This window comes from Perca fluviatilis, chromosome 10 (genome assembly GCF_010015445.1).
Source record: "Perca fluviatilis chromosome 10, GENO_Pfluv_1.0, whole genome shotgun sequence".
Classification (NCBI taxonomy): Eukaryota; Metazoa; Chordata; class Actinopteri; order Perciformes; family Percidae; genus Perca; species Perca fluviatilis.
Genome location: NC_053121.1, coordinates 16,509,241 through 16,533,186, shown reverse-complemented (window position 1 = coordinate 16,533,186; position 23,946 = coordinate 16,509,241). Strand labels below are relative to the sequence as shown.

The window sequence follows — 23,946 nt, the reverse complement described above, 5'->3', positions numbered from 1 at the left end:
CTCTTTCCCTTTTTTATGAAGCATGGCTATAAGAGGGTGTATGTGTGTGTGTGTGTGTATTAAATGAGCTCTGACAGCAGTAGTGGTACAGTTTAACAGCAGCAGAAGCAGAAGCAGAGGAAGGATGGTCAGACATATGTTCTCTAATCTCCTACTACTCTGGTCAATCAGCCATGACCTTTATATAACTGGACTGACATATCACGAGCCAAAGGTAGGCTCAAGATTTGTAATATCATTGCCTTTGTTTTAGATGTTCTCTTTGATTAAGATTAATGTGCCTTTCATTTCAAGGAGCAGTCCTGGAACAACCAGAATCTCTTTTCTGTCCCTCTGGATTTGGATGTAAGGCTTAGAAGACTAGACCTGTCCAATAACTTCATCAGACAGTTGCACACACTTGCTTTGCCATACTTGGAACAGCTGGACCTGAGCTCCAACCAGCTGGATCTCATCTCCGAGGGGGCTTTTGAAAACCTGGCTCGACTTGAGGAGTTGAATTTGTCCAGAAATGTGCTGAACAACAACATGGGCAGTAATGGCAAAGCCCTCCAATCCATTAGTAGACTGAAGAGTTTGGACATATCAATGAACGGTTTGAGTGATGATGCAGTGGAACTGTACCTTCGAAACAAATCATCTCTTGATCAACTGAAGATGACTGGTAATGCTTTAACAAGACTTTCACACAACTTGTTCAAAGAGAGTAAAGGTCTGAGGGCCATTACTATTGATGACAATCAGATATCGGTGATAGAACAGGGGACATTTGAACCACTGAGCCAATTAGAGACGCTAAACTTGGCCAAAAATAACCTCGCTCATATCTGTGACTTTAAGTTGCATCAAGTTAAATATCTGAATCTGAGTCGAAACTCAGTTGAGTTCTTTGTTACGCGTGAGGATGACCAGTTGTACAGGCTTGAAATTCTTGATCTGAGTCACAACAAACTTCTTTATTTCCCAATTGTTCCCAAAATGAACAGTTTGAAGTATCTTCATTTACAGAATAATTTGGTTGGCGCCTTAAATTCAGAGGCTACAATGGTATCAGAGGCCAATGCTCTTTATCATGAGATTATAAATGAGAAAACCGTTAGAAAAAATAATCTTCACTCCAGATGGAGGCTGATGCCACTGATTTATATTGACCTGAGCTACAACCACTTCAGGTCTTTCCCACTGGAGACTTTGAGCCATCTCTTATCTTTAGAAACTCTGAATTTCAGTTACAACTGTTTGCAAAACATCATCTGGAATGTAAGAAATGATGAATCGGGATACCGTCGGCAGCTTTTCTTTCCCTCCTTAAAGTACCTCGACCTGCAGAGTAATGGACTTGTATACATTTCTCCACTATTTCTCAATGCGCTCACGCAAATAGAAACATTAAATCTACAAGACAATTCTGTGCAACCTTGTGCCTCTACGGACCAATCAACACCGCAAATAAATCTCAACACATCCTGTGTTGTCTTTGGGCAGTTAAGGACTCTTAAACACCTCAATCTTAAAGAAAACAACATCAAAATGCTTCAACCAAACACGTTTTTAAAAACCTCTTTGGTTTCTCTGAACCTTGCAAGAAATTCACATATGGGAATGCAAGTGGGCTCATTAGAAGGTGTGCAAAAGACTCTCCAGTCCTTGATCATCAGTGAAATAAACATGACCAGCTCTGATCTGTCTTTACCCTGCATGCCGGTGTTAACTCAGCTGAACATATCTAACAACCGTCTAGATGTGATACCCAGCACTTTGACCTGCTCTCCTCTGAGAGAAATCGACATAAGGAATAATCATTTTGCGTCTTTAAACCATTCTTTGTTTCTTGCGTTATCAGTGCGCCTCAATCTTATGTATATTAGTGGAAATTATTTTAACTGTTGTGACAGTAAATGGCTTACAACCCTACACGAGTTGAAAGGAAAACTGCCTGATGTCAGTGACACTGTGTGCTTTACAAGTGATAGCAACATTGCGATGACAGAGTATCTGAAAAACCCTTCAGTGTATTGTTTATTTCATACAAAAGCACAGGAAATCCACTTTGGAACAGTAATCATAATTGTTTTATTTGTAGCTGTGATATTAACAGTGTTCATAATATTCACCAGGAAGGTGTGTTGCACACAGAGATCATTTATAGTGTGAAAAATCTGTTGTCACTGGTTGATTTACATGCACATGGGTTACATAAAGTAAGCAAAGCAAATAAAGCTGTGAGAAACTGGAACTAACTGAAGCATAATTCCTGTGTTCCTGTGTTTGCATGATCCATTTTACTATAAACAGAAGTGGGGCTTAGTGGCTGCTTGGACTGTAAAAACTAGCGTAATCTTAGTTTATAAAATGCAGTAAAATCTTCATCATCTAACACAATTATATTCTCATCTCCAGTTAAGGCTTTCTTTGATGACATGCACATTATTAGTCTTGTAGAACATGCATTACGCTGTGTGAACTGTGCAGCGAAAATATTGTGATTGAAATTGGCTTTATCGACTCCCAAGCTGTTTGGTTACGGTGCGTGCCAAATCGCTAATCATGCGGAGAAATTTTGCCCATCCTTCATTGTGAAATGTTTGCTTGCAACCAAAAATTTAGCCTTGGCTCAAATTTTGATGACATCTGTGAGGCCTTGCACAACATTCCTAAAATCTGAACTCCTGAACAATTCAATAAAAAAAACCAATAAGAGACCTTTTACAAGTTTATGTATAACCATATACTGTATATATATTCTAAAAAACAAATTGACAATGTGTATTTACAAGATCCATTTTAATAGATATCACGTTGTGCATCTGTTTGTTTTGTTACATATAATTGATGGGGCTCTGACCCTGGTTATGAAATACAATGTAAATGTGGCAACAGTTATAATGTACATAATATATATGCTGTACCTAATAACCAGAATATGTTGGCATTCTTCATTTTAGAATATGAATCCCCCATTTCTGCACCTGCAAAATAAATCACTGAGGTTTGGAGGGGAAGAATTGTGGTTTCTGTGAATTTCTGCTTTTAGCTGAGCATGAATTCCACCAAGTCGTAAAATGTGGACTACAAGGGTTATTATTTATTGTGAGTTGCATTCTCACTGAACTTGGATCCTACTTTTAAATAAATAAGACCCTCTCTGATTGAGCTGATAGTCTGGTGAAAAATAAGAAAACACAAGCCAAATCCCCAGAGGGGAAATTCAGTTGTTGCAGCAGAACAACAGAAACAACGGAAATAAATAAATGATATATAAAAAAAAAAGATTCTATACTAAATACCGTAAAGAAAGTAGCACAAATAAACAATAAGATGTACATAAACTAGAATAAAAAATGGATAAAAAAAAAGAAACTATACAAGACAAAAATACAAGGTAAAGTGACAGCGGTGTAATAAATAGCAGCAGAGTCATCATGTAAACAGTGTACACAAGACTAATATATATGATTAAGTAGTACTACTTAGTGTCTGTATTTATATAACAGAATATAATGCAAGAGTCAGTGTAACATATTAACAGCATATGGTACATTTTGATATAGTCAGGGATTTGAGGCAGAAGGTGAAGTGTAGTAATATAGTATAGAATACCATAATACATAGTATAGTACAACACAAGTATATATGGCGCAGCAATATAACATAGTATAACTTAGTGTAAGATATAACGTGTTGTGTATAATAAAGCAATATAACAATAGAATAGACAATAAAATATAATATGGTGTCAAATATAACAATATATAAGAATATATGATATAATATGATATAAGAATATATCAACAGTATGGCGAGGTATGTAGTCAGTCCAGCAGAGAGACAATGGAGAGGAAGAGGTGAGTGTCTCCAGTGAACCAGACACTGTGGAGAAATGGCTCTGTGTGTGTGTTGTTAGAGTCCGTGGTTCACACTGCTGTTGTACAGTCTGATGGCAGCAGGTACAAAAGAGCGCCCTGCAGCGCTCTGTCTGGCACCTGGGCAAAATGATCCGGTGGATGAATGAGCTGCCCATCTGCCACATCTTGTCATAGAGAGGATGACAGGGGTTGTCTGTCACCCTCCTCTCCGTCACTGACTCCAGACTGTCCAGTTCCTGCCCGACCACAGAGGCCTTCCTGTTGAGTCTGCTGGCCTCTGTAGCCTTGGTGCCACCACCACAGCACACCACAGCAAAGAAAAGTGCGCACGCTACAACAGTCTTCAGGAGCCTGTTACACACACTAAAGGATCGCAGTCTCCTCAGGAAGAACAGTCTCCTCTGTCCCTTCCTAAATAGGGTGTTTGTGTTGTAGGACCAGTCAAGTTTTTTTGTTTTATTTGAACCCCAGGGTAACTTGTATGAGTCCACCCTCTCCACTACCTCCTCTGGTAATCCACCAGCAGCTTTTTGGCTGATATTGAGCTTTAGGTGATTGCTGTCGCACCATAAATATGGAAAAAGCCTAATGACATGTCGCATTGTAAAATGAATAAAAAATTTGAAAGATTCTATTACAATCCGAGCAAGTAGCTCAGGGTACACTGGGGCGAAACTGCTGTTGCAAGAGGATATCCTGTTAAGCAATCCTCCTATTGTCTTCTTATTGACACATTCCTCTCCTGTAAAACTGATGCAAAGTGTCATTTTGCAAATTCTGATGTCCATTACCACTTTGTCCACTGGGTAGAGCCTGTGATGCAAGCATTAGTGCCAAAAGAGCCAGGATGCCTATCAATCTAGCTCTTGAGCAATATAACTGTAGGAAATGTCTTTGTTGCCCCACCCACAAGATTTACTAGATCAAGTAGCAGCTTGACAAGTTCAAGCAAAGAGCACTGGAAGAAAACAACACCGTGTGGATAGTATTAGGTGGGAAACCATAGGAATGCAAGTAGCAAATTGCATTCATTATTCTACTTGGTGATTAATGGTAGCTGACATTTAGACAGTAGTAGCAGCAGCATGTTTGTTAGCACATTAGAGCAAGTATTGAAAATGTGTATCACTGTCAGTCTCTCCCTGGGCTAACTGTATTTCCTGTAAACCCCATCTATACAAGTAAAGGATTGTCATCCTAACCTGAGACTCTGGAAGTATCTCTTAGGATAATTTGATATTGCATCAACTGTAGCACAAGTCACTGGCATTGCCATTAGTGTTGCACATATCTCAGCATCCAGCAAGCAGCTGCTCAAATGTTCTGTATTTGTGCTATTTAGAAATCTGATGACAAATGCATTCTGCTCCCAACACACTTTTGCTACAAAAACAATTCACCCAAGAAAATATAATACAGATATCTTCCTAACAATATTATTTACAGTACTTTGACAATGTATTCTCTTTAGTGGAAACATGAGATTCAAGATACATAGGCTACAACTTGTTTAAATTATTCAGTACACACTTAGTCATATTTGGGCAGTGGTGGCCTAAAGGTTAGAGAAGTGAGCTTGTGACCAGGAAGTCGTCGGTTCAATCCCCAGACCGACAGGATAAAATATGGGTGGGGAAAGTGAAAGAACAGTGCTTGTCCCTCCCTCATTACCACCACTGAGGTACCCTTGAGCAAGGCCCTTAACCCCAACCGCTCCAGTGGAGTTGCTCAGTGGCCAGCAGATCAGACTGCGGTTGTACTGGGCAGCTTCCAGGTATGAATGTGGAATGTGTTTGAATGTGATCAGGGCGTTCCTGCAAAAGAGAGGCTACCTCTCAGTGAACCTCCCCTGAATAAATAAAGGTAAATAGAAAATAAAAAAATAATATAGGGTCTGATTTAGCAGTAGCTGTATTATGTAGGCTATCTATATGATAAAATAAATTAATATAAACTAAATATCTCATGACTCTTTATGGGCAACTATTGTGAAATGTTGTGACTTTGGGGCCTATTGTTCCTATGGGCCCCTTAACCTGTTGTAGGCCTCTCCAATAATTCATAGCCTATTTTATCTAGCTGACACTTTTATCGAAAGCGACTTACAATAAGTGCATTCAACCATGAGCGTATAAAACCCCAAACATTACAAGAATTATATTGCCTTCATCAAATATGCTGAACTACTTCAAGTGCTAGCTACATTTTACATGACCAGATTAAATAATATGTGATACTGGAGGAATTTCTTTGTGAATTCACAACTACGGATAGTCTGCATTACATTGATTCTGGTAACGTTAAACGAGTCGGGCACTCGGGCAGGAATAGCTATATGCCATTACAATACGCCATTGCAGCGTCTAGTCTGCCTAACCCAAAGAAGAAGAAGCTCTGGCAGTCCAGCAGTCATTTCCTTAAAAATCATAGAAAAAGTCGGCTACTGTGACAGATAAGTTGAAGACAGATCAGGCCACCCACTAACATTTACGTTATACCCCACCTTTCCTTCAAATTTGATAACTAACTTAGCTTACTTAAGCTGCAATAACTAAACATCGTTTTTAAACATGGCGGGTAACGTTACAGAAGCAGAGAGGAATCTTGCCATTGACATATATATAATCGAATCTTGAATCTTGCCCGCCGTCGGTCGGTGGCTGAAGAAAGAGCAGGATCCATCGAGGACAAGAAGAAGAAGAAGAAGAAGAAGAAGAAGAAGAAGATGAAGAAGATGAAGAAGATGAAGAACCACCAGAAACAGAAACCTAACGCCGTCCACATTCAAAATTGTAAATAGCGAACAACTTCACTGGGCTGCCAAATTTTCAAAAACCCTTGGAATGAGATTTGGTGGGGCCAACCAAAATTTAGCCGCGTACAAAGCAAAAACAATTTTTTGAAGTCTTCATTGACATTTTGGCTAGCTAGCTAACGTTAGCTACCCATGGATGTATAGTGCGGTCTAGCCCCGCCTTTCCGCGGGCTGCAGCGAGACGTAGCTAATTGCTGGCTCCAGTCCGTCCCAGGCGACCATGACTCCTCAGCGACAGGTTGTTCACCGCGAGCAGCACCCCTCCATAATCACCGAGAAAGTGCAGTTAACTGTCAAACTGTTTATGCTGGAAAATGCCCGGAATACACTTGAACAAGAACTTCTCAAACTCACCAACAAGGTAAGTTGGCTAGCTAATGTCACAGGTCTTTAGTTACATATCAGGTTATCGCTAACGTTAGCTATCTCCAAAATTAATTTAGCTAACCACATGGTCAAACCGTGCTAACCTTAACGTTACTCCAAATAGATAACTTATAATATGGCTAATGCTGGTTGAGATTGCTAAATTTGAATGAAACTATTAGCACTATAGAAAATTGCATACATGTTGCCAGAGCTACAATCAATGCATATTTTCAGTAATGATTGTTACTTTTTCCAACTATCGTTAACGTTAGTTGATTAATGTGCTGTCAGAAAATAGGGTCTTATGTTACAGTTTCTCAGAGCCAAATATTAATTTTCTATCAACTAATAAGCATGGCACTACAATTTACTTGTATTTTCAAATAAACTGAAATAATTTTTATGCTTTCAATACACAGATCACAGGTCATTCAAAGTGCTTGAATTTATTTATTTAGTGCAAGAATAGAAATTGAAGTTCTTTTGATATTTTTGTTTTACTTAAAGTGCTCATACATGGTTTAATAAATAAAAAAACACCATATAGTAGCTAGGTAAGGACTACAGCCAGTCAGAAGCAGAGTATGAGGGCGTGCCAGCTAGCAGCTAGGCGAGCATTATAGAGTCCGTGGTTCACACTGCTGTTGTACAGTCTGATGGCAGCAGGTACAAAAGAGCGCCCTGCAGCGCTCCGTCTCTTTGTGTTACAAAGAGACGCACGTTCGTCACGGAAGTAAAGGCTGGACTACAATAGAGCTGTTTGGAGCTGTTTGTGAACAGTGTTTTCTGTTGGAGATGGCAAGTCCCTTTGGGGTGGACTTTGGGCTTTTTCACTTTGTAAACCTATAATGTGCACAAAAAAGATATATAACCCCAATAAAGGAAAGGGGGAAAAGGCAAAAAGCATAATATGAGCACTTTAAGGAAATAGGCTATGTCTCTACCAATCAACTTACACAATATATTATTTTGCTGTGTTATGGTGCGTTCACACGCCTGCATTTTCAGCAAAGTCAATGCAAATACGCGGACAGTGAACGTAATGTGAATGGTGCGATGCGAATGAGGCAAGCATGCGAAATTGGCAATTTGCATGAGTTACAATATTCAACTTGAACAAGAGTTTGTGTGACGCTGTGTGCGTGCAGAAACCTGTCAGTGTTCAAATTCTCCTAATGTCCTGACGTTGTTGAATCAAAAATGGAAGAACAAATTATAGCTGTCTGTGGGCACCCAGAGCTCTATAGTACCTTATTATTTGTACAGAGATCGGACGAAAAAGGAGCTTTCTTTTGGAAAAGTAAGCAGTGGGAAGTTGAACTACCTGATAAGTTCTGAAATTCTGTTTCTGTTGTTGTGTTCTGTTGATGGAGCAGCTACAATGCTAGCATAGCCCTGATCTATCCTAATTTCAATCAGAAAACAAAAAAAGTAGTTTGCTTGTCATCTTGCAGACAGACATGACAGTATGAATTCAGACTTTTTACAAATTGTCATCATAATGTCGTAATTTCGGCATACTTTTAACAGTTTACTGCAGTTGAAAAACTGCTAAATCTGTACCACAGACAGACAGACAGATACTTTATTCATCCCGAGGGAAATTGTAGGCATCCAGTAGCTTAGACAACCATAACACAACAAACACATACACACATATATCTCACAAAATCACTCATAGAAAATGAAAGAGTTATAAAAATCACTCACAGAAATGTAAAGAGTTAAAGGTGCTAAGGTAGACTGTGTGCAATGGTGAGTAATGAAAAAAAAAAAAAAAAAAAAACAAGAAATAAGTTATAAGATGTATATTTTATGACCAGAGTCCAGATTGTGTAGGAGGGCTAATATAGCCTATAAGACAGTCAGGTGTACAGCAGACAGAGATATAATGGTGGTAGGGGCTGAGACAGACAGGCTCATGCTGAAAAGTCCATTTCTCCCCTCCCCCTTTGTGTGGTATTGAAGAGTTGGATGGCCCTGGGGACAAAGGACCTCCTCAACCTGTCTGTTGAGCATGACAGTGACAGAAGTCGGCCACTGAACATGCTCCTCTGTTTAAAGAACGTGCTGTGTAGTGGGTGGCGGTCATTGTCCATGATCGCCAGCATCTTACTCATGGTCCGTTTCTCTGCAGTTGTTGTGAGTGACTCCAGCTCAATGCCAACAACAGAGCCAGCTTTCCTTACCAGCCTGTTCAGTCGCCCATCGTCTCTCTTCTTAATGCTGCCTCCCCAGCACACCACAGCATAAAACAGGACACTGGCAATGACTGACTGGTAAAACATCCAGAGGAACTTACTGCAGACATTGAACAACCTCAGCCTCCTCAGGAAGTAAAGCCGACTCTGCCCTTTCCGATACAGCGCATCTGTGTTGGCTGACCGGTCTAGTTTGTTGTCCATGTGTGCCCCCAGGTACTTATATGTGCTGACCACCTCCACATTGACCCCTTTAATGGAGACTGGTGGCATATGTGGCTTAGATCTCCTGAAATCCACCACCAGCTCCTTAGTCTTTTGTTGCGTTCAGCTGCAGATGGTTGAGCCTGCACCATTGCACAAAGCCATCCACCAGGTTCCTGTACTCGTCCTCCTGTCCATACCTGATACACCCCGCAATTGCAGTGTCGTCCGAAAATGACTCAGAGTTGTAGCTGAAGTCAGAAGTGTACAGGGTGAACAGGAACGGTGAAAGCACAGTCCCCTGAGGTGCTCCGGTGCTGCGGATTGCGGTCTCTGAGAAACAGTCCTTCAACCTGACGAACTGTGGTCTCTCCGTCAGGTAGTCTGTTATCCACGATACCAGGTGAGCATCAACCCCCATCTGCACAAGCTTGTCTCTCAATCTGACAGGCTGAATGGTGTTAAAGGCGCTAAAAAAAATAGTGCTGGAACTTTGTGGTCCTCCTAGAATGATATTATTAATCCAGACACAACGCTGTTTGATTATCTGACCAATCTGGGACTTCCACAACTGGTACAAAGCAGCAATAGTGGTTATTCCGGCCATATTGATGAGGGAAATAAGCGTTGTTGGCGCCTCCGACTCTACACTGGCGGGTAACATCAGTAGCGTGAGTAACATGATTAAACACATTTGATCCCAATATGATCCCGTGATCAAACTGACACCATTAAAGCAACGCAAGTAATCGCAACACTGTGGTGTAAATAATCACCAATAGTGTGGATACAATGACTAAATGGGTAAAGGCAAATACTAACACAGCTAGTACGTCTGTTAAGTTCAGAAAATGACATCTCTTTACTGTAATGCAGCCTTTAAAACCAGGAAAAGACAACACTTGTGTAATATCACGATATTACGATATCCATATATAAATGTAAGACAATATCTAGCCTCATATAGCAATGTCGATATAATATCGATATATTGTCCAGCCCTACCTTGAATTTGATGTTTAAGGTGTGGGAACCCTGACTTCAGCTTGTTTCATTTTACCCCCAGGCCTACGAAGAGGTTCAAGAATTCTTGAATTCATCTTTTCCCACTAGTGACTTCAGTGATCTCGCAAAAGCTTTGGATACAAGATGCCAAGCCATTGACAAGCTCTCAGCTTTACTAAAAGACCTCACAGTTGGTAAGTCAAGTATTAATCATATAATTTTAGCTGCTAATGTGAGATTGCAAATATCCATGTGCAAGACAAGTCTACCAAATGTCTTGATATAATATAAATGTCTTATCTATTACCAGCATTACTTAAAGGACAATTCCAGTTTACATGCGGGCGCCATCTTGGAAAACAGTCACGAGCAGTCGAATCACGAACGCTGTGTTTAAGCTATGTTACTGGTTATTGGTTGCATGGCGTTCGTCGTTCGACTGCTCGTGACTGTTTTCCAATATGGCGCCCGCATGTAAACATGAATGCTACTGTCTTTATAATCTATCTTTTTAATAAACTGTCTGTACACTTACAATGTTCTCAATGCTCCGGTTTACATGTAGGAACCCTCATTATGCTACCGTTGAAGTGTGGTGCTATTTCGAGCCTTGTTAGTGGTATAAAATATCGATTTACCATGTACCACGAAAGGTAGCGTTAGCAGCTAACCACTGGTTTGCAGTAGCTCGTTTAAAGCTAGAGACCCATTCAATTAGCATGAAAATATGTCCCAGAGAACGTTCGACTCGGTACACATATGTTATTAACCCCTAGGTTCATTTTGCGCCAGAGTTGTCCTTTTTAAGTATTCAGTGTGTGATTAAGATTTTTTTATTTTGTGCACCTTCATTTAACAAAGCACTCGCTTTCTGCTTTTCTCATCTTTACAGAGGCAAACGTTTTTGTCCAGCCTACTGTCAAAAATGGAGTGAGAACCAATCAGCTTCTGCCACTCGGAGACAAATGGATCCTAACGACGGAAGTTCTCAAGTTTGGGCCAATGTTGCAGAACTCGCTCATGTCGAGCTCTATAGCCAAAGCTGTCCAGGTGCTTGGAGCCACGCTGTCCCTCCAGCAGTCAAAACATTTCCCCATCTCCCAGCCTGCAGCGGTCCAGCAGGATGACATGATATGCAGCATCTCGTCCAGCTACAACAGCGCCGTGGCGACTACGACCTCATCCTTTCACTTACAGGCTGAAGAAAAAGAAAACGCTGTTGTTTCTGAGGAGGCAGGCCCATCAGATGCTGTGTTTCTTTCACCTGCGATTATTGAGAGACCCAAGATTAACCCAGAGAGGCCACCAGTACGACTACCTCCCATACAAGCTATACTCCCAGAGATCAGTAACCCTAAACCAATGAAAATAACACCACTAATAGGCTGGGGATGTGTGGATGATGTCCAGGTGCAGCACCAAAAACAAACATCCTCTCAGCTGCTTCACTTCCTCAGAACAAAAGCTAAAAACATGGGTGCACTAGAGGCCACTGTCATGGAGTGGAGTGAGAGAATGTGCCCTTCAAGCTTGCCACAGGTGTCTACCATCCAAACACAAAGCTACCAATTCAGACATGTTGTGACGAATGATCTGATCAATGCACTAGCTCCGAAAATGTTATGTGCAGACATCGAAAACCAAGCCCCTGTCTTCAGGGTAAAAAGAGTGGAATCAAGTGGCTCTCTGACCTACACTTGCGTGATTTCAACAAAGACTGAATTGTGGGATATCGGAGACATCTTCACAGAGGTGGGACTTGGAGACTCCGAAGCGAGCCCCTTTGAAAAAAAAGACTGCCCAAATACAACCGCTCAGGTGGAGAACTCCTGTCTAAACACCGAGTGGAAAACCCAAACTCTCCAGTACACAGAACCTGAACATTTTAGTCAATCTTCTGGTGCAAAAACGCCAGCGGTCAACGCCATTACCATTCCTGAGTTCCAGATCCAGAGGTTTGAAGAAACTGAAGTTGTAGTGTCTCATATTGTCAGCCCAGGCAACTTCTACGTCCAACACGCAGACTCCATCGTAAAGCTGCAGGCCCTTGTCACAGAGTACGTCGTTGTCTGCTTTTTCTCAGCTTTTCTTATCCCTCACTGATTCCTTGATCACATTAACAGAACTTACAGAGCCACTTATCCTTTTTATGTTCGTTACCGCTTTCTTTGTAGATTTTTTTTTTTTTTCCCCTTCTTCTTTTTTTAATAATCCACGTTTCTGGTTGTCATTATTTTTTTCTCGTTTGCAGCAGCTGGAAAGCCAGTAATTCATATGCCGAGCAGAACTGCATTCCAGACATTGGAACCCAAGTAATGGGTTGGTTCCCTAAGCAAGAACAATGGTGCAGGGCTCAGGTGACAAAGATATGTGGAGTAAGTGAAGGTGGGTCCAGTTCTGTGTAATGGTTTTACAAATGCATACCTCTAGATGGTAGCAGTGTCACTCTGCTCGCCTGTAGCCACTTGGGAATTCCTTCCTGGAATTTTTTTTTTAAGCTTAACCTTGCCATGCTCTCTTGTCTTTTGGATGCCAGATAATAATGCCACTGCTGGCGCTGGGAGTGAGACATCCATCAAGGTGGAGGTGAAGAGGCTGGACTACGGTGACACAGCCTGCCTGTCACTGTTGAACACCAAGGAGATGACCCCAGAAATGGCTGTCCTACCACTTCAGGCTGTACAGGTCTCACTGACAAATGTGAGTGGTTCCCTGCTGATAATGTTAACTTCATAAGTTTTCACATGTACTATCTAGAGTACCACAAAGAAACGCGTTAAGATTTTTTTTTCAGGCGTGCAGATTATCCCTCTCAGGATTTGCATACATGGAAATGGTTAATATACTGTGCTCGGCTGTGAGAGTGTTGGCTCTGTTACAGTATTGGCGTTTGTCCACATGATTAGTCACAGCCCTATCTATTGGGCAGTGATCAAGGAAATGAATTATCTCAGTTCATGGTATTTTCTGTTTGCTTCCTCCCCCCTCGAGGTGACGCCTGTGAATGGGAGTGATTGGTCTGAGGAGGCAGTGGGCTGGTTCAAAACAATGGTGCACAACAGAACACTCTATGCCAGACTTTACCCGCAGGGGCCCAAAGTTACAGTCGAGCTGTTTTTGGAAAAGGGAAAGCTCGGAGCTATGAGGTACTTAAGTATGAAACCGTCAGTTAATTGTGAATTGCAAAGTTAGAATTAACAGAATTGTAAAAGCGGATAAAGTCACTAAGATTTATTGATGTTGTTTCTGCCAACAAGTGTCTATCTGACCAGCAATCATTATACAAATGATTTATATTGTTGAATGAAGAAGTAGTACAGTGACTCCCACAGTTGACCTTATAATGTGCATATACTGTACAATGGTATTCTCTTTTTTTTTTCTTTTTTTCCCAGGAGGGGTGCATCATTGTCTTTGAGACTGGCCCAGAATGGACATGCAAAACACAACCAACTCAAGAATGTCAGCCTCATGAAAATAAGTAAGTTACAGTTTGGAAATGGTTTTCCCCTAAATAGTGCATCTACAGTAGGTGGCAGTATAGCCTATGTATGACCAGAGCAGCAGCCCTTTCCACTCAAAATCTTGTTTTGCTTTTTAGACACTGTTCAACTTAAAAAGAAGAAGCAGGACTCGGAGTGGGAGAAATACCTCATCTCGTGCTATACTCAAAAGTAACAAGTTATTCAGAAAGTAAGGAATGTGGGTAGTTGTGTTGGTGTAAATTTGTCTCTCGTCTGACAGCACACCAATGTCAAATGTAAAAAAAATAATAATAATACAAATGGCAGCCCTGCCATGAAGCACGCAGAAACGCAGACATTTATTGATTCTTAAATGAGAGCTAACCCATCCAGGTTCTGGATGTGTACATGTGAACATACAGTGAACTTTCAGGTTACACATGGACAAACTGCTGTGATTGGCACTTTGCAGTAAGTATAAATCAGGGATATTTAAATAAAAATGTAATGTAATATGAACATTTTGAATAAAAACTGAAGGCATTGGCTGCTTAAATAGCATGTATCAGCTTTCTTGTGTATTTTTCTGTCTTGCGGTTCATAAAGTCAAAGCTATGTGTAGTGAATGTGAGAGTAAAGCTAATGTTTTCTTACATCTACCTTTGGAACTTCTGTTATGGTCTTTTTAACATACTGTAACTTTTATCTCTTTAGAGTCTAACAAATTGTGACTATTGTCTTTGAAGCATTGATAGAAAAGTGTGAAACAAAAGAACATTTTTTTATGTCAATGTATATGGACATGAATATCTTAATTGTGGTGCAGGTTGTTTTATTTATAACATTTCTCCCTGTACTTTATTCTTTAGCATTTCCTTAATGAGGAAGTGTGTCTCTAGTCCTTAAGTGATACTTGATTTGTCTGTGTGCCGCATGCAGTAGGTCTGTTTTTTTTTTGTTTTTTTTATGTATCACTTTCTTTTCATGATAATACTTATTAGAGCCATGTTGCCTTGGTTAATGTTGAGTTCTTGTACAATGGCAGATCTATTATCTTAAATGTACATTGTCTATATCTCTGCTGTCATAATACAACTGTTACAATTGTATGCTCCGTCTCTGTATTGTCAGTACTGTATCTTCTACGAAGGGAATATAAATGAGGTTTAGTTCATTGAAAGAATTACCAGGCCTCCCAAACCCACCCACTACATTTGTCATAAGTGACGCAGAAATGCTCATAACACAGTGAACTGCTGTAGGTCATCTGATAATACACCACAAGTGACCACATTGTGTTTTCACTTGCATTGAATTTGTTGCTACTGTAAATGATTGTTTCTACTGTAACGGGAGGAGTTTGACCAGGACAAAATGTGCAATCTCGATGATGCTAAAAAGGAATTCTAAATCCTTTTATAGTTTGTTCAAATGGTGCACCTTAGCTCATTCACAAGCACACTTGTGTGTTATAGCAGATGGCAGATTACATTACATTACTGGGAACTGGATATTTGTCTCAATCTGAATACAGTAGCATTTAAATATGTTGTGTCCACAAAAGGATATTATCAAAACAACGGAAGTAAATTTTATTCAAAGGGAATTATTGGTCAAATTAGTTTTAGGCTAAGATAATGAGTCCCCCTGTAAAAAAATGTCAGTTCATAAACAGAAAAAAGTTCATAGTTACAATATATTTGCTTAATTTACAGAATTGCAGCAGTTACATGTGTGACGTGGTTATGACTTGCAGACTGGCGTTTATTTTTTACGTAAGTGTTTTGAACAGCTCATGTATTTTTTATTTTTTTGGGATGAATCTGCAAACCTGTTAGTGACTCAAAGACGGTGCCTCAGGTCTAAAAGCTTCCTTCACTTCCCTGCCCTGCCAAGCACAATAAATAATGTGGCAGGCTGAGGCCTTTTGTGTCCACACAGATTCCTTCTTTTGCCCGGGGTAGGCGGAAATCGAGGCGTTTGATCTGAATTCTAAAGAGTCTTGTTGCAGCCCAATAAAGGCTGCCATTGTATGTAAATAGTTTATATAAGAGCATATGACTGCTACGGTGCAGGGCACTGGCTAGCGGCGGAGGAATGATTAGCATTTTCCAAACGCATGGTGTTCTCAGCCAGCCTTCTGGCTTTCTTTAAAAAAAAACACTATTTTAATTAATATCTTCTTTGTACACATTTTTGTGTACCAACACAGCTGAAGGTAAAATGTTCTATCATTTCATTCTGTTTTATTCTAACATTCTGTGTGCAATGAGGTCAGATTTTATGCGAGTGATGGCTCACATGCCCCATTGCCTCGACAAACACTTGCCATGTTGTTTAACCTATCGTTACCCTTTTATAGTAATATTATTTGAATGAATCCGCTTATGACGTGTGATCATTTCAAGTTTTTATGAGGTAAATCTGGTGAAGTCTGTTGCCTTCTTTAGAACAAAAGAGGTCTCTCAGTTGTCTTAAAAAAAAAAATAAATCTAATGAGATGGATGTCTTGCTGGTTCCTTGGAGAAATTTGCTGGCAGTCCGTCAGTCTGTCTGTCTGCAACTGGGCTGTAGGTCAGTTTGGGAGTACAGTATTAATACAGGGTGAGCCAATCACGTGGCTCGGCGAATGCTTCGCAATTGGCTTCGTCGCGTTGCGTCTTGTGACGGCGCACGGCGGTAGGCCATCACCCCTGCTTTTATACGGCCAACTTGCTACTCGGCAATTCTTTTCTGTGTTCCTCACTCTGCCAGCTTGATGCTCAGGCCACACCTCAAGATGGTCATCTTTGGACCCGGCGCTGCTTACGCCGCTTGCACCGCTGGCTGAGTCTGGTAAACCTCTAAAAACTACTGCTACTACAGATAGACCTTTTACGAAATCACAAAGTTGTTGTGGACAACAGCAATAATTAAGTCATTTAAACTGATTGCTACAAATGTGACTTTTGTTCAGTACGAAAGGCTAAATGGTGCATGATTTTTTTTTAAAGAAATTGGGTTATTTTAACTTTCTGGAGATAGAATGTCCTAACTTTATATTGTTATACATTAATAATATGGTTCTAACAGTTAAGCTCAAGCCACGGATATAACTTGGCTTACGTCTATGTAACCTTGACTGAAAATGTAACCCGTTTGTTGCAGACCTGGAGTCGAAAATGAACTGGGGGACCTTTTATGCCGTGGTCAGCGGCGTAAACAGGCACTCCACCGGCATCGGACGCGTTTGGCTCTCCGTCATCTTCATCTTCCGTATCCTGGTCCTGGTGGTCGCCGCTGAGAGCGTTTGGGGAGACGAGAAGTCCGGCTTCACCTGCAACACCCAGCAGCCCGGCTGCGACAGCGTCTGTTACGACCAGTTCTTCCCCATCTCGCACATCCGCCTGTGGGCGCTCCAGCTCATCCTGGTCTCCACCCCCGCCCTGCTGGTGGCCATGCATGTGGCCCACCGACGCCACGTCGACAAGAAGATCCTGAAGAGGACGGGCCGCGCCAGCCCCAAGGAGCTGGAGCACATCAAGAACCAGAAGTTTCAGATCACCGGAGCTCTTTGGTGGACATACATGATCAGTATCCTCTTCAGAATCCTCCTGGAGGTGGCTTTTCTCTACATCTTCTACTTGCTTTATCCTGGCTTTAAGATGGTGCGTCTGGTAAAGTGTGACTCGTACCCATGCCCCAACACGGTGGATTGTTTTGTCTCCAGGCCGACCGAAAAGACCATATTCACCGTGTTCATGCTGGCAGTGTCTGGGGTGTGTGTGCTGCTGAACCTGGCTGAGGTGGTATACCTCATAGGCAGGGCCTGCAAACGGTGCTTACGAGGCTCTGACGAAGAGTCCAAAGTCGCTTGGATAAGTCAACGATTGCCTACTTATAGACAAAATGAAATCAATCAACTGATAGCAGACCACTCTCTCAAGTCGAAGTTAAATGTGACCAAAAAGAGCCCAACTGAGAAGGGTGAAATGTGTTCTGCTTTCTGAGACTCTGCCTCTCCTGTTCCCGTCGAACTAATCAACAGTAATCGCACACGTCCCTGGAGTATTTTGCTCTGCATTAATGTCACATATTCTGTATATTTCATCATTGTCAGCAGACACATTTGGACTATTTATTTATGCATCACTCAGTCTACCGCATATTGAGTCATCTGTTTTTTTCTTTGTTATTGGTTTTACTGAGTAGTAGCTGTGTTGCTGTTGGAACTCATAGTAGCCAGTAGTGAAGGTTAAAGGACCATAGCATATCGGCGTTTTAGTCCACTTACTAAAAGTCTGGCATTTTTGTTGATTTTTAGTGGTTTCATTTAAATAGCTGAGGCGCAGAAACCATGCTTGTGTCATGGTTGCGTGATAATACAGTTCTCAATATGGATTTGTTTGAAAATCCTGCAGATGTTGGCACACTGGTTAGAAACCACCAACTGCTGCTACGCAGTTGTATTTACAAGCTATGATGCATGGAAAGTATGCCCATTAAGCAAACCTTGATTTGAAAAATGAATATTTATTATTTGGCATTATAAAGGTTTCTTTTAGGGAAACAACTGGATTCTTGGATGTCAGTTTATTTCCAGCACACAGATCCACTGCGCTGCAGATTTGTCACATTTCAGCTGCTTTGTCACGCAACAAGAGTGTAGCTTTGACACATATAAAGGAAACGGGCAGCTGTCCGGAAGGCACGAAAACATAAAAAAACTTACAAAATTAATTTAATTTGGCCAAAATGTGCAGAAACACTGTTATGGTTCTCAAAGTTGCAAAGATTACAGTAGAGATTAAAATGCTGGATAAAAAGGGGAACTTTTTATTTACATGAAACATGTTGATATGTGCCATATTTATTCCAGTCGGAATCAAAGCTACATAATAGAGGAAAAGGGCATTTATGTATTAAAGTAAATGAGTAAGAGTACAGTAAATGCCATTAAATGTCAGTAACAGCCCTTTAAGACAAGTGGTGTGCTTGGATTATATTGGACAGTTTTAGTTATTTGACTTTGATGAACTTTGTACACACAGCAGTAACTATTATGTATCTTAGCACACTGCTATTCCGATATTTTAACATTTGGTGCTAGAAAACCAAAGAAAGTTTTTAAAATAGTCCAGGTACGGACAACTGTCATTTCATGTTAACGTTTTACAAGTGATTTAAAAATAAAATTCATTTGAAAACAATTTTCCACAAACGTATTTTTACAACTGACCTATTAATTATATATCTTGACAGAGTAGTCAGAATGGTGCACAGGGCAAAAGTATATTTCAATAAACCTTGTAAAAGTACTGTACATATATGTCTTTGGATTCAGTTGTAAACACTGCCTACTTACTTCATTGTGCCTTCTGTTTGAGTTGATCTTTGTTTGTGAAAAATGCTTGAGGTTGACCTACTTTATAACAGAGACAGTTGCACTTGCTTTCCTTAATATTGTCCTGTATGAAATTACTCGGTATCTCTCTGGTCCTGAAAATGTAATGTCCCATACGCTGGTATCCGTTTATACAACTGTTCTTTTATAAAGTTATACACATTGTAGGGCGTACAAAAACCCTGTTGTCAACATTTATTCTGTACATGCAGTATATGAATTTACACACGGGTAAACAATCCGGTTAATAAGTAATATGGGTTGAAACAATATGTGTTCTTTATGTAATATAAAGAAATAAACTACCTGATAATTTTGATGTGATGTGAAGTTATCTCGCAAACATACGTTTGAGTTTCTTTCAAAAAATGGTGGTAAAAATAATGACATATATGTTAGACAGTAACCTTAGTAGTTCTATAAACAGTGTTTTTCATTTTACTACTTAAAACAGGAGCTCATCTCATTACTGATATGTTGAAACAAAACTTTATTTTTTTTTTTCTGTACTTTTTCTTTCCTGTCACTGTGATTTGTAACTTGAGGATGCAAATGGCTACTCATCTCCAAATCATGCCCCCTGTGATAGGAGAGACCCCGGTGCTATATTTAGACCACTTGTGGCCAGACGAACTTAGCGGACACCATCATTGGCCAGCTGCCCTGTCACTCACTGTAACAAGCGAGTAGAGGGGCTTCAATAGTCTACATTGGAGAGTGTACCCTGTGCCAAATTTAACCATGGAGGGGAGGGGTGGCGGGGTTGAGGCAGGACAGGCCGGACATGGTTGAGAGTGTGTCCAGCAGGTTACGTGTGTGTTGTGGTCAGTGGAAGACCCCGAGGCCTGGATCCTGATTCCTGCCTTGGCTGTATTTGAAAAGCAGAGGAGTGAGTCGGTGGGTTTGTCGGTGTGGAACAGAAGAAGTGCACTTTTCCTGTCCATTCAAGGGCATTGCTGGGGGCCCGAAGAATAGCTTTGAGCTGAGGCCTGTCTGTAAAGCGGGCGGCCTCATGGACCCTCGAAGACGTGTAGGGCTTCACGGCAGGGGATGCATCAGCTGACAAGGTGGGTTTATTCAGTAAATGTGACTTCTCTCTGTTTTGTGACGTTAAACGTTTGTGAATTGAAGTACTTTCAGGAAAAGTTCTAACACCTTATCAAGTGCTTTCAGGAGTTAAAGTTGAAACGGCTTATCACAGGCTGTCGTTTGTTCACAGACTGTCGTGTGTGGGAACGCAATCTTAGAGTTATCCACACTTCTTTTTTCTAATGTTTATCATATTGTTATCTTTGGTCAAGGAGGATTACATAGTCTGAGGGGTTTGATATTGAAAGCATACATTTGTTCAAAGTGCTCATAGTAATGCTTTTTGGCTTTTTCCCTTTCCTTTATTGTGTTATATATCTTTTTTTTGTGCTCGTAATTGGTTTACAAAGTGAAAAAGCCCAAAGTCCACCGCAAAGGGACTTACCATCTCCAACAGAAAACACTGTTCACAAACAGCTCCAAACAGCTGTGTTGTAGTCCAGCCTTTCCTTCCGTGACGAACGTGCATCTCTTTGTAACACACGTTATAACGCTCGCCTAGCTGCTAGCTGGCACGCCCTCGTGCTCTGCAACTGACAAGCTAGCAGTACTTACTGCGCATGTGCGACTCCCAACAAAGATGGAGCAGAAGTGAGATGCCTCGCTCTGTAGCTAAAACGGAGAGCTCAACACACGGGGTGAAAAGAGGAGCTGCAGCAATGTGCAGTACAACAAATACGTGGTGTTTTCTGAAAATTAAACCCCATCATTTTAAATTTACAATTATGAACCTGGAAATGAGCATAATATGAGCACTTTAAAATTGCAACCCACTTTACAGTTGCTAAAACACTAGGTAGATATATTAATGGTGGCTCCCTAAACATCATTCCACCTGCCACATTTCAGCAGTTATCAGAATTAATTCACACCCTGAATGTGCTGTCCTGCTATTTTACAGTACATCCATCAGAAGTAGAATATATTTATAACATAGTGTGTTACAGGAGCTGACAGGACCGACATTACTCAACTGTTTCTAATTCGCACTTCCACCACATCTGCCTGGTGTTTGATTTCACTTCGTGTGGGGATCATGTTGCTGTGGCTCGAGCCATGAAGGCCGGGAGCCGCAGAAACATGACTGGAAACTGCCTTCCCTCCTGTCCGCACTTGCCAAATATATACCCTCCTAAAGTAAATATAATCCTGTCCGCATCCACGTGGAAAAGGCCACTATTGCTCCGCAGTTGTCCCAGTTGTGCACTCGGTTAGCAGCTTTGGCTCTCTAGAGACTCAGTTGGTCTGAGCTCTGCTAAACTTGGTACGACGTTTTAGAGAATTTGTAGTCATCAGGAATACTGGAGCTTACTTTAACTACTGGATTAGTATTATTTCAAACTCATTCTGAAAACTTCATTTTGTACCTCCAGTCCCAGATCTGAGCTCACGCAGCCATGGGCGACTGGAACCTGCTGGGAAAGCTCCTCGAAAAAGCCCAGGAGCACTCCACCGTGGTGGGGAAGGTGTGGCTCACCGTCCTGTTCATCTTCCGCATCCTGGTCCTGAGCGCCGCCACGGAGAAGGTGTGGGGCGACGAGCAGTCGGGCTTCACCTGCGACACCAAGCAGCCGGGTTGCGAGAACGTGTGCTACGACATCACTTTCCCAATCTCCCACGTCCGCTTTTGGGTTCTGCAGATCATCTTTGTGTCCACGCCCACGCTGATCTACCTGGGACACATCCTCCACCTGGTGCGGATGGAGGACAAGCATAAAGAGAGGGACCAGCAGATGGAACATGCACATCACTCGGACAAGCAGGGCCTCATTGTGGATGGTAAGCAAAAGAAGGCTCTGGTGAGGGACAAAAAGGGCAGAGTGCACCTGCAGGGGGAGCTCTTGCGCACATATGTCTTTAACGTGGTCTTTAAAACCCTGTTTGAGGTGGGCTTCATTGTGGCTCAATACCTCTTGTACGGCTTTAAGCTGAAGCCCATGTACACATGTGACAGACCGCCCTGCCCCAACGTGGTAAACTGCTACATATCCCGTCCCACAGAGAAAACCATCTTCATCATCTTCATGCTGGGAGTGTCCAGCGTGTCTCTGCTCCTCAACCTCGTAGAGGTCTACCACCTGGGCTTTACCAAGTGTCGCCAGGGCATCAGCTTCAGGAGAGCTCACCAGTCCTCTGCGAGTCTCCCCAAGGAGCCCGGCGAGGCCGCGGTGCCGTACGCGCCGAGCTTCGACGACTACTTCCACCAAGTCCAGCCAGCCTACCCGCCCGTACCCAGCTACAACCTCTCCCCTTTGTCTGAGGACACAGACTCGTCGTTCCACCCGTACCACAGCAAGGCGGCATACAAACAGAATAAGGACAACTTGGCGGTGGAGAACAGCAGCAGCAAGTCAGAAGAATGTGACCTGAAAGGAAAGAAGGGAGCAGGATCGGCCCCTGGGTCACCCACGCAGGCCAGGCCGGGCCGCGGTGCCAAACACAGCGGCAACAAGACTAGAATAGACGATCTGCAGATATGAGGAGGTTTCTGTTCCTCTGAGGGTGTCTTAAATTGCTATGAGGGGATCGTATGTTGTTTGGAAGCATTCATACTGTACATGCTGAACTGACTCCCCTTTTTAAGATGGCACAGGTTTGACTCATTCCAACTTAGAAGGGAGTGATATTCACGGGGCACACGGAGAAGCCGCAGTTGTTCAGTAATGTGTAAAGACTGACGTAGGTCAATAATCACACTTCTAATGAACTTAGACCTCTTGAAGGAAGTCCGGCTCCACTGAGAAGTGTCCCACAGCTGGCTTTTCATTTGTAAAACTTAATTGGATTTCACATTAGACTAGCATTTATGGTATACGGTACACCATTTGTCACAACACCATATTTTCAGTCAATGTTGTGAAGTATTTTTTTTTTATTTTTATTATGTATGGTATGAATCTCTCCACTATTCACTATTGTCACTGAGAACACAATCGACAACAAAGTGCAGTCTGCTCAGATTTTTACATCAATGTGAATGAACCCAACAAAAAAATAAAAAGAAAATGCGCCTCTGTGTATAAAGTTGCCCAAATAATGGGAACGGAATCCAGGGCAGAAACTTGTTGACAGCATTTGAGGAAATCAGATAGGGTGAATAGTTAAATTGAACTTCCTTTAACTGTTTTGACAGCACCATTTAGCATAGTTCACTTGCTTAGACTTGAAGTTCAAAGTTGCGCAATACCTGACAACACATTGGACACTGGAAATACTTTACCTAATTCCAGGACGCGCCTCAAAAGAAATTGCACTGGTCTCAGGAGTTCCCGCATATGTATTGCCTCTTTTTACTTTGACAGCCAGCAAGTACATAATTATAAGCACATTGTTTTGTTTAGATCTGTGTTTGTGCCGTTTGTTTTCTGTAAAGCACTTGGTGACAACCATATTTGTTAAACTGCCTGAAATAAATCTGTCTTAAATTTGCAAAGTTAGCAGTGTGTTTATGATCAAGTCCTTATCAGAAAAATGGTCATTGTTTCACTGGAGCACGTGTTGCAACTGTTATTTCGTATTCCTAAAACAAATCGATTGAATAGCGATGAAT

General features: G+C 41.5%; 4 protein-coding genes across 8 annotated transcripts; all 4 read left to right on the top strand.

Annotated features, from left to right (window-relative positions):
- Window positions 1–6: 6 nt before the first annotated feature.
- On the top strand, window positions 7–2,917 carry LOC120567142 (transforming growth factor beta activator LRRC32-like). Of its 2 annotated transcripts, none has more exons than XM_039813983.1 (2): window positions 7–214; window positions 301–2,917. In XM_039813983.1, the coding sequence occupies exons 1-2, from the start codon at window positions 125–127 to the stop codon at window positions 2,152–2,154; spliced, it is 1,944 nt and encodes a 647-aa protein (XP_039669917.1). In that variant the 5' UTR covers window positions 7–124; the 3' UTR covers window positions 2,155–2,917. The 2 variants fall into 2 exon arrangements, with proteins under 2 accessions (XP_039669917.1, XP_039669916.1); XM_039813982.1 differs by having other exon boundaries at window positions 295–2,917.
- A 3,318-nt stretch (window positions 2,918–6,235) lies between these two features.
- On the top strand, window positions 6,236–15,033 carry LOC120567296. 2 transcript variants are annotated; one of them, XM_039814231.1, is made up of 8 exons: window positions 6,236–7,042; window positions 10,522–10,654; window positions 11,353–12,517; window positions 12,715–12,845; window positions 12,997–13,160; window positions 13,452–13,606; window positions 13,856–13,941; window positions 14,062–15,033. In XM_039814231.1, the coding sequence occupies exons 1-8, from the start codon at window positions 6,902–6,904 to the stop codon at window positions 14,136–14,138; spliced, it is 2,052 nt and encodes a 683-aa protein (XP_039670165.1). In that variant the 5' UTR covers window positions 6,236–6,901; the 3' UTR covers window positions 14,139–15,033. The 2 variants fall into 2 exon arrangements, with proteins under 2 accessions (XP_039670165.1, XP_039670164.1); XM_039814230.1 differs by having other exon boundaries at window positions 6,238–7,042; window positions 12,712–12,845.
- Window positions 15,034–15,126: 93 nt separating this feature from the next.
- On the top strand, window positions 15,127–19,626 carry gjb1b (gap junction protein beta 1b). Of its 3 annotated transcripts, none has more exons than XM_039814234.1 (2): window positions 15,127–15,699; window positions 17,072–19,626. In XM_039814234.1, exon 2 carries the CDS (start codon window positions 17,086–17,088, stop codon window positions 17,911–17,913), a length of 828 nt encoding a protein of 275 aa, XP_039670168.1. In that variant the 5' UTR covers window positions 15,127–15,699; window positions 17,072–17,085; the 3' UTR covers window positions 17,914–19,626. The 3 variants fall into 3 exon arrangements, with proteins under 3 accessions (XP_039670168.1, XP_039670167.1, XP_039670166.1); XM_039814233.1 differs by lacking the exon at window positions 15,127–15,699 and adding an exon at window positions 15,710–16,142; XM_039814232.1 differs by lacking the exon at window positions 15,127–15,699 and adding an exon at window positions 16,155–16,759.
- A 449-nt stretch (window positions 19,627–20,075) lies between these two features.
- LOC120567053 (gap junction alpha-3 protein-like) lies at window positions 20,076–23,829 on the top strand. Its single transcript, XM_039813845.1, has 2 exons — window positions 20,076–20,374; window positions 21,770–23,829. The coding sequence occupies exon 2, from the start codon at window positions 21,794–21,796 to the stop codon at window positions 22,874–22,876; it is 1,083 nt and encodes a 360-aa protein (XP_039669779.1). The 5' UTR covers window positions 20,076–20,374; window positions 21,770–21,793; the 3' UTR covers window positions 22,877–23,829.
- The last annotated feature ends 117 nt before the right edge of the window (window positions 23,830–23,946 follow it).

Coding starts and splice junctions, on each gene's coding strand:
- LOC120567142 (XM_039813982.1), top strand. CDS start 125: ATGGTCAGACATATGTTCTCTAATCTCCTACTACTCTGGTCAATCAGC. Junction 215..294: donor TGACATATCACGAGCCAAAG/GTAGGCTCAAGA, acceptor TTTCATTTCAAG/GAGCAGTCCTGGAACAACCA.
- LOC120567296 (XM_039814230.1), top strand. CDS start 6,902: ATGACTCCTCAGCGACAGGTTGTTCACCGCGAGCAGCACCCCTCCATA. Junction 12,518..12,711: donor CTGCAGGCCCTTGTCACAGA/GTACGTCGTTGT, acceptor TCTCGTTTGCAG/CAGCTGGAAAGCCAGTAATT. Junction 13,607..13,855: donor GGAAAGCTCGGAGCTATGAG/GTACTTAAGTAT, acceptor TTTTTTTCCCAG/GAGGGGTGCATCATTGTCTT.
- gjb1b (XM_039814234.1), top strand. CDS start 17,086: ATGAACTGGGGGACCTTTTATGCCGTGGTCAGCGGCGTAAACAGGCAC.
- LOC120567053 (XM_039813845.1), top strand. CDS start 21,794: ATGGGCGACTGGAACCTGCTGGGAAAGCTCCTCGAAAAAGCCCAGGAG.